Source organism: Hakea prostrata, chromosome 11 (assembly GCF_041222555.1).
Source record: "Hakea prostrata isolate BN-2017 chromosome 11, UWA_Hpros_2, whole genome shotgun sequence".
In the NCBI taxonomy this organism is placed as follows: Eukaryota; Viridiplantae; Streptophyta; class Magnoliopsida; order Proteales; family Proteaceae; genus Hakea; species Hakea prostrata.
In genome coordinates, this window is record NC_142610.1 from 26499853 (window position 1) to 26509936 (window position 10084).

The window sequence follows — 10084 nt, forward strand, 5'->3', positions numbered from 1 at the left end:
CCCTAAAGATAATGTGGGATAATTTAGGGGGAAAAACAAACAAACAAACAAACAAACAAAGAAAGGCTGGTACTTCGTATGGTGTGAGAGTGGTGAGATTTTCAAGTTAAATTCGTTGAGTGTACATGTAGATTAGAATTGTAGTTGTATGTGGATTAAGGTTTTGGATTTTCCTATTAGTAACCCGTATGAGGTAACTTAAGAAAAAAAGACGAACAAAAGAAAGTACTTTGTAAGGTGTGAGAGTGGTGAGATCTTCAAGAAATTGTGAAATTTTTTTTTCTCTCTGATGAACATAGGCAATTTTGTTGAACCATATTAAATTCCTTGAGTGTATTTTGTGTGTATTCTTCTTTGTGGTTGTGCATTGTATTTTGTGTGTATTCTTCTTTGTGGTTGTGCATTCTTATCCAATACACTTCTGAAGAATGACAAAGTGGACCATCCCCATAAATGTGTGGTGGAAGGAGTCTAACATTCAAATCCTCGCAAGCAAACTCCTTTGGTTGCCAATGGTGGATTAGTAGAGCGGTTAAAAGCCCAACCTCAATCCCACGGGGAGGTTCTAGGTATGCACCCATCCGGCGGCACCTATATTAGTAATATTCTCTTCCCACCGTTTATATATAAACTCTTCGGCTTTTAAAAAAAAAAAAAATAAATAAATAAAAACTTCCTTTGGTTGAAAAATGCAGTTTCAGAATTACATGCTATCCATTTCTTATTTTTACCATTTAAAACACCTATGTTTATAAGTTGCAACTTAATTTACAATATAAGTTGGTCAACCAATCCTTCAGGTAAAGGAGCCTGAGGAGCATTGGAGATCTTTCATAATATTGTGGATGACATCACCTAATTAATCATTGATTAACGGAGTAAAGAAAGTCTAAATATTAGTATTAAATTGGATACTGTGCATTTCGTGGAGTGGGAGTGGTTGATCAGTCTCAATAATTGAATATTTTGTACAATTTGCATTACAAACTGTTTTTGTAATATATATTAAGATGTGATAAAGGTTTGACATTCATACATGGAAGAAACCATATATGTATATAATTAAATATGACTCAGATGATTTCCATTGAATAATATCCTTAAAGGTGTTCCAAATTTGTTTGCTAGTACTATTCGTGATAATGGATATCTAAATCTTAGTATTGTAATCCGTGTTCATCTGCATTTTGTCGGCCATAATATCATATCTGTATCATATTAGTCATATAAAACGACAAAAAAAAAATCAATCAGAAGACAAATTTATTAGATGGTTTTGTACCAAATAAATAAACCATGTGTATTATATTCTATAAAAAAAGAAAAAGAAAATAAGCAGTATGATTTATTCTAACCTACTTGAAAAAAATTTAGATGCATTATTTCTTATCGTTTTTGTTTTGTATAAGTGAGAGAAAATTTCCTATACAAACGAGTTTAATTTATCTTTTCATTTATTTGTTTGATTATTTATTAGGGAAAAAAAAACTTCTAACTATGAAAAATGTCTTTTTTCATACTCAATAATGTGTTGCCAATAAAAATATAGAGATCACAGTCTACATGTTCATAAAAAATTGTAAAATTTTACTACAAAATTTATTTTTTTTGTAAAATTTGATAATAAAATAAGCGTGGTCAGTGGTTTTTGGTTTTTGGGCAATTCTTTTTCTTTTTTTTTTTTTAAATAGAAATCAACTATCATTATCATAACTTGCCGAAAAAAAAAAACAAAAAGCTATTAGGTGAATGGGTCATCTGCCACTTGATCCGGTTTCCAAAAGGGAAAACCAAATCCGTCGTTATTGTTTGGTACACATTTTTAAGCCCTTTTTTGGTTTATACTAAAAAGAAGTACAAAAGACTAACATTAGCTAGGACATATAGTAGGTAATTCTTGTAGGTAAGTCTTGGGTGAATTGCATCTTCATGACTTGCTCTCTACTAACACTATTAGAGAAATAGTTCTTCGGCTCCTAAATTCCCCATTGAGCAAGGATTCCGATGCTAAGACTCTCCAGTCTCTTCTTGCAGTATGGCTATTATGGAAGGCTTATACGGCGAATATTTTCAACACTTGCATTCCTCAGCATTCTCAGCTTAGATTCCTGATTTGAAAGAGATTGCAGATCTACAGTACAAAGGGTAAGTCCTAACCCTAATACTATCAAAATCAATGTAGATGGCTCCTTTTTTTAAGGAGAGAAAACTTGCTGGTTTTAGTGGAATTGCACGAGATTGCCAAGGAAAGATGATCTTTAGTTTTGGAAGTGGTTCTTCAGCCCATGATGTTCTAAATCTGGAAGTTCTAGCTATGCACAAAGCTTTACAGTGGGCAAAAGATTTCAAATTGCATTCTGTAGCCATGGATGTGACAACCAAGCACTCATTTCCATCCTTCATAAAAATATATCGGAGGTCCCATGGAAGATATTTCCTATTAATTCTGATATTCGAAGAATGGTGGATACTTTTGAAAATATTTCCATCACTCATGTGCGGAAGCTAACTTAGTTGCTGATGCTTTGGCCAAAGAAGGGGCGGTAACATAGGAAACTTTTTTACATGTACACACCCTTCCTGTTTATGTCAGATGGTTGATGCTGTATGACCTTTTCTCTTTAGGATGTAATCGTGGTTTTTCTTTCTAATAAAGTATTCATTTTGCACCCAAAAGAAAAGTTCTTGTGGTACATCCGGATTTTGACTCTTCTTGTATCTTTGAATAATAGAAAGTAAAATAGTTTTGTTATTCTCTATTTTTTCTAGATGCACAATCTCATCTTATGAAGTCTCAAAGGGTTTGTGAGAAACATTATCCAACGCCTAATCACATTATTTTCAAAGAATTTGCTCTTTTTCAAATCTTTGTAGATGGATCATGGGATAATACCTCCTTCAAAGGAGGTAGATGGTGCATTATGTGGGATTACAATGGCTGTTTTGTAGTGACTCAAAGCAACTGTAGACGCTTTAGCAACTTTAATTGAATTTGAAGTCATTAGAGATGACATTATTCTTGGCTTTTTTTTAGGAGCGGTTGACTTGCATATCCATTCAGATTGTTTACCCGTTATTAGTATTCTCCAAAATCTCTAATCATCTTTAGATTGGGCATGCCTTAGTTTAGTTAAGGATAATTTGAAATTTGTTCTTCTTTTAGTAGGATTTCCTTTAGTTACATTCCTAAGGTTGGCAATAGTTTTGCTGATTTTTTTACTACGAATGCTAGTAGATTATCCCTAAACAGATCCTGGCAGGGGTATACCACCTTTTGTTAGTGTAGATTCGTCTCATTTGTATAGGTTCTTTTGACCTAAACTTTTTCATGTAATGTATTATTGCTTTATGTTTTGACAAAAAAAAAAAAAGTTTTATTACAATATCATTGTCTATAAAAAAGTGAATGAATTTAATTGCGTAGAGATGGCAAAAATGGCACTGAAAAGAATGGCCACATCTTTGATGGAATTTGGCGACAATTGGTCCTAGTCCAGTAGATTCGAAATAATTGAATCAACAAAAAGATGTGAAGATTTAGCTGATCGTGGTCCATGATATAGAGATAGAATGAGGACATTGATCAGTCAGTTGTGAGTTGTCAATCTTTTCCTTGGTTTATAGGGGAAAATAATGGAAGCCTTACCTTTTTCTATTATAGGGGCCACTTTGATTATTAAGAAAAAAAAATTTTGGATAGGAAAGAAGAATAAAAAAAATTAGTAGAAAATTTATTTATTCAGGCGGAGAGACCAAAGCTACAGAGCAAATATTTTTGAGCCAAGGAAGAGGGGGTAGAGAAAGAATAAAAATTTAATGGATAGATAAAACAATATTGAAAGCGGTTTCTACTCATTCGTCATAAGTACATCATTCAACGTCACACATTTTATCTTTAGATTATCTTGACAATTTAGATGGAATTGAAATCTTCTGATTGAGGAAACTTGGTAGTTTCTTATTTGTAAGTCAAGTTTTAAGTTAAACAATCCGTCAAAAGTTTGGAAATATGAAAGGAGCACTTGAAGTGGTTCAACATGCATAGTTGGGATCTTCTACTTGCAAGGATAGAGAAGATAGAGGACTCTGATCTTCTCTATACACATTTAGGAGATGTTCCACTTTTGACTTATCTTGTCCATGCTCAGAAGTGAACACTCTCTTAAATCCATGATAACAAAGTGTGAGAGAAGTACTAATTTCTACCCTAATTTAGACTCCAAAGATATGAGTGTATTAGGGGTGTAAGACACTAAAATTTTTCAATTTGTTAAAGATGCTAAACAATGAGCTTATCACTTTAGAATCCATGTGAACCACGTGTATGACAGCCATATCTCACCATTTATATATTATTATTATTATTATTATTATTATTATTATTATTATTATTATTATTATTATTATTATTATAGAGACGAACATACCCACGTCTCTCTTCCAAATGCAGTATAAATAACCTAGTTTATCTTCTCCATTTTAAGCATCCTTCCTCATCTGCATTTCTTCATTTCAGTTGGTGTGCCTCTGTGTGTTATCATTTCATTCTAGAGAAGCCATGTCTTCTGAAGGAGTTTTTACGTATGAGGTGGAGTTTGAGACCAAGACCCCAGCAGAGAAGTTCTTCGACATCTATGCAGACCATGTAACCATGTTGCCACAGGTTCTCCCTCACATGTTTAAAAGTACTACAGTGGTTAAAGGAGATGGCAAGAGCGTGGGTTCTGTAGTGGACTGGGAATACTTTTTAGGTAACAGGAGCACAAACCCTTCTGCAATCTTATTATTTTTTCATTACATAAACAAAATTTCAGTTAAGTTTCAGAATGGCTAACTAGATTTGGGTTCTTGTTGATCACAGAGCCACCTGCATATGAGAGTGCAAGGCAGACGATTGAAGCAATAGATGAAAAAAACATGGTACTCGTAAAAAGATTCTATGGTGGTGAACTGGGGAAAAAATTTGATCTGTATAGGGCCACACTGAAGGCTTTTAAGAAGGATGGAAAGGACTATGTGAAGTGGTCTGTGGACATCAAGAAAACGCATGGAGAAATTCCTGATGCTCATGACTACATGGACTTTGTTGAGAGGTTCACCAAAGAGTTTGACTCTAGCCTTGCTACTGCCAATGTTTCTGCATAGACAGAGAAGCCACAAGTAACTAGTGTGTGTCTGTGTGTCTGTGTATGTGTTGTGTCTGTCTCTGTAGTGTGGACACTTGGTTGTAATCGATCTAATAAGTCAACTAGACCCATTTGAAAGCTTGTTAATGCTTTATCTTATCTGAGAAGGTGTGCCAGCTTCTAAGTAAGTCTTCTTTTCTAAGTCTATGAATTAACCAGAAGATAAAAAAAAAACCTGAAGATAAGAAGATCATGAGTATTTCGAGTAATCTTATGTATGATATTATATATGTGTAATAAATGAGAAGTGTTTTATCTTTTATTTATATTATCAACAAGGATTTGGCCTAGTTAATTATTCCAATGGGATCATGTAATGAAAGTGGAATTTTACTAACAGAATCATTTCAACTTTCACCAAAAACAATAAAGAGCACTAAACAATTCTATAGAAATGACCCAAGGGTTTGAGGATCAAGCTTAAGACATCATGCTTCCATAAATGATCACTTGCCAACCTCACTCCAACTCTCCAAGTCATAAAGCTTGAAATGATAATAGCTGATTTTGTTTCTAATTTAAATCAAGAAGGAGAAGAAGTCAATTTCATTATGACTACATGGAGTCGAGGAGAAAAAGAGGGAGGGGGGGGGGGGGAAGAAATTAGAACCTACTAGTCAGCAAAAGAAATGAGCCTGGACCCCAAGCGGCCAAGAGACAACAATAATTTTATTCCTTAGAATACCCAAAACAGTTTTTTTTTTGGGTACATATTTTTGTATTATCAAAATGTATTGTCGTAGTACCCAACAAAATTATCCCTTAAACTCTCCTTATATAGGGTTTTCTAAATATTATACTTGGTGTGTGTATCAATACATTATCAAAATAGATTGTAGTAGTATCAGACAAAATTATGCCTGACCCTCTTTAAACAAGGTTTTGTAAGTATGTTATTTGACTATACTGCATCATTAGTACTATATCGACATAGTATTGATTGATATCAATTACTTGAAAAATAAATACGTATGTGATGGCAATACTCATAACTCATGACACCCTAAGATTCTATACTCATCTTTAAAGTTCAGTCCAAATAAAAATTGAAAAAGTGAGAAATTAAGTATGACATACTTCGGTTCTTCCCAAACCCTATGGTGTAAACAAGAAGGCAAAATATCAAAAGCAAATAAAGGATGCTCCTATGGAGAACATGACTCCACTCTTGTATTTCTTTTAAGAGTTCGACTTCAGTGATGCAAATGGCCAAGATTTCGATATTGACCGAGTTCGATCTCGACCCTCCGTTTCTCAAAAGGAAATAGACGGTCGAGATCTCAATCTCGATTGTTCACTGCAGGTGCTACGCATTAATTGCGCAGCACCCAAGCAATTTTCTATTTTGTATGATGAGAACCTTAATCGAGATGATTGTAGGAAAAACAACCGTATCACTAAAGGTCCCATCACGTAAATGGAGACTTCATTGTAGATTTTTAATTTCCCCCAAAAGAAGAAAAAGAATAAAGGGAAACTAGGATAGGTCCAGTCCTGCATGACATTCGATGGTCCTGATTTAGCCTAGTTTTCTTTCCTTCTTTTTTTTTTCCCACTACTAGCAATTTTTTTTTTCTTGGTACAAAAAGGCTTTATTAAGTCGGGGGATGCGGGATGGGGGATGTTAATATGCTTGAGCGAGAGTCTAACCCACAACCTCTTCACTAAGAGGTGTTGGTTTCAACCACTAGAACAGCTCTGCGTTGTTTACTACTAACAATTTGAAATTTTGTCATTTAACTTGTTGCCTTTGCTTGGCTTCCAGCTAGGCATTGTGCTGGGTTCTTTACTGTATTTTCCTTTCTTTTCCTCTCCACTCCTTTCTTTTGTTAATGAATTTCCAAAGAACTTGTCTTCAATTTGTTGGTGCTATTTATGTCGTGTGTGTTATGACTTCTGAGTATATATTGCTTATTATGACTTATGAGTAGGATGATTTGTCCAACCTCCAGTTTGTGGCTGATGTGTCTTTGTAATCTGATACCCATGAATTTCCCTGGTTGTTACAATATATTCCATTTATCAAAACGATAAGAGAAATTTTAAAATATGAGTATTAACTTCTACCCTAATCCAGACTCCAACATATGAGTGTATTTAGGGGTGTAAATGGATAATCGAAATCCGCTTCCGAATTCGCATCCGCATCTGTTTAGAGGTATCCGAATCCGTCCGATTACTAATAGGATGCGGATATGGTATACCCCTTTCTATCCGGTTATTATCCGTCCGATAAAATTATCCGATTAAGTTACTTATTTGGATTTGTTTTTCTTATTTTATATATTTTTTACTTGAAATATGTGAGTATTTTTCTAGATTTTTTATTAAAATAACTACTAAAGTTGTTAAATTCTTAAATTTGAAACCTAACACTTACAAATAAAGTGGTAAAGATGTTACTAGGTAGACGAAAACTTGTATTAAATCTATATTCATTGCTATTTAGAATAATTTATTCAAGAAAATAACTATCCGATTATCATCCGAATCCGGCTAAATAAGTCCGAAATCCGATAGGATATTATCCAAACCCCCCGAAATAAATAGGGTGTGGGGTTTTTTTTTTCCATTTTCCCATACAGTGTTTTCCCTTTATATTTTTTTTTTTTTGTTGTGGGGGGCATGGAAACGAAAGGTTAGTGGATTGGGAAAATTTAGGTAATTCACAGGAGCACAAACCCTTCTGCGAAACGATACCTAGAGCGAACTTTGCATTATATCGCCGAGATATCACCGATATCTCGGCGATTTCTCTCCGAACCGGCGATAATTAACGAAAAATCGATTACATCTCCATCTCCCCTGATTTCTGTTACCTAATAGATTACAGAAGAACCCTCTTTGTGTTTTCAATTTTTCTGATAAAAAAGAAGTGCAAGGAAATGGTTCTAGTCGCACCAAGCCCTAAAAGAAAAACGAGAAGATTGAAGCAGAACAAGAAGAAACCCTGTATTTTTCTGATCAAGAAGAAGAGAAAAATGGTTTGATCGCACCAAAGCCCTAACCGTTACTTTCTGATCACCGGCTATTTTCTTCACTTCTTTTGTTGCTTTGCTCACTGATTAACCTAATCCACCGTCAACAAACAAATTCTTCTTGCCTAGCTCCACGCCTCCACCGCTGAAGTTCTTCTCTGCACTCAGTTAGCGGATTTTGCTTCAGAATTTGTTGTAAACAGCTGAAGAAACTGCTGAACTGCAAGTCTGCATCTCTACAGTGGCTTGGAAATTTGTATAACTTGTATTTCACGTTTCACCTTTCACGCTTGGAAACTTGAAATAAATATTTTAAAATTTTAAACCCTCTTTTACACAAAACGCCAAATGCAAAAAGTGAATAATGATGAACCCATTTAATATTTTAATCAAGTGTAAAACCCCAAATGCATAAAGTAAACAATGATGTAACCCCTTTAATATTTTATTCATACACGGTGCAGAACACTCGTGAAATATCCTGACTTCTGCCATTAATAAATGCTTTTTACATATTTTTATTATTTTATTTGAAACGAAATTGTTATTATAGGCAGCAAAATCTCGCCGAAATTTCGGCGAGATTTCGCCATTTCGCCCGGTTCGCTGGGTAGCGAACCGGGCGATATGAACGAACTTTCGTTCCTTGGGTGTAAGACACTAGAAATTTTCAATTTCTTAAGAATACTAAACAATGAACTTATCACGTTAGAATCCACATGCAACCACGGGAATGACAGCTAGATGTCACCATTTATATATATTTATTATTATTATTATAGAGACGGACATGCACCATGCCTCTCTTCCAAATGCAACATAAATAACCTAATCTATCTTCTCCATTTTAAACATCCACCTTCCTCAGCTGCATTTCTTCATTTCAGTTGGTGTGCCTCTGTGTGTTATCATTTCATTCTAAAGAAGCCATGTCTTCTGAAGGAGTTTCTACGTATGAGGTGGAGTTTGAGATCAAGACCCCAGCAGAGAAGTTCTTCGACATCTATGCAGACCATGTAACCATGTTGCCACAGGTTCTCCCTCACATGTTTAAAAGTACTACAGTGGTTAAAGGAGATGGCAAGAGCGTGGGTTCTGTAGTGGACTGGGAATACTTTTTAGGTAATTAACAGGAGCACAAACCCTTCTGCAATCTTATTATTTTTCATTTAGTAAACAAAAAGTTCAGTTTCAGAATGGCTAACTAGATTTGGGTTCTTGTTGATCACAGAGCCACCTGCATATGAGAGTGCAAGGCAGACGATTGAAGCAATAGATGAAGAAAACATGGTACTCGTAAAAAGATTCTATGGTGGTGAACTGGGGAAAAAGTTTGATCTGTATAGGGGCACACTTAAGGCTTTTAAGAAGGATGGAAAGGACTATGTGAAGTGGTCTTTGGACGTAAAGAAAACGCATGGAGAAATTCCTGATGCTCATGACTACATGGACTTTGTTGAGAGGTTCACCAAAGAGTTTGACTCTAGCCTTGCTACTGCCAATGTTTCTGCATAGACAGAGAAGCCACAAGAGTAACCTAGTTTGTGTGCGTCTGTATGCACTGTGTCTGTGTCTGTAGTGTGTGGGCACTTGGTTGTAATCTAATAAAGTCAACTAGAAACATTTGAAAGCTTGTTAATCCTTTATCTTATCTGAGAAGGTGTGCCAGCTTGTGAGTAATGCTTCTTTTCTAAGTCTATGAACCTGAAGATCCAAAAAACTTGAAGATCTATAATCTTCTGTATGATACTGTGGCGAGTGTAATAAATGAGAAGTGTTTTATCTTTTATTTATTTGTGTATTTATTATAACACGGATTTGGCCTAGTTAATTATTACTATGAGATCATATAGTGAAAGGGGAATTTCATAGACCGGGTCATACAAAGAGAACAATTTCAATTTTCACCAAAAACAACAA

General features: G+C 34.8%; 2 protein-coding genes across 2 annotated transcripts; both read left to right on the forward strand.

Moving 5' to 3' along the window:
- The first annotated feature begins 4466 nt into the window (after positions 1 to 4466).
- Positions 4467 to 5448, forward strand: LOC149001219 (MLP-like protein 423). The gene is made up of 2 exons (XM_089140498.1): positions 4467 to 4751; positions 4862 to 5448. Exons 1-2 carry the CDS (start codon positions 4559 to 4561, stop codon positions 5143 to 5145), a joined length of 477 nt encoding a protein of 158 aa, XP_088996624.1. The 5' UTR covers positions 4467 to 4558; the 3' UTR covers positions 5146 to 5448.
- Positions 5449 to 9001: 3553 nt separating this feature from the next.
- On the forward strand, positions 9002 to 9975 carry LOC149001220 (MLP-like protein 423). The gene is made up of 2 exons (XM_089140616.1): positions 9002 to 9286; positions 9396 to 9975. The coding sequence occupies exons 1-2, from the start codon at positions 9094 to 9096 to the stop codon at positions 9677 to 9679; spliced, it is 477 nt and encodes a 158-aa protein (XP_088996742.1). The 5' UTR covers positions 9002 to 9093; the 3' UTR covers positions 9680 to 9975.
- The last annotated feature ends 109 nt before the right edge of the window (positions 9976 to 10084 follow it).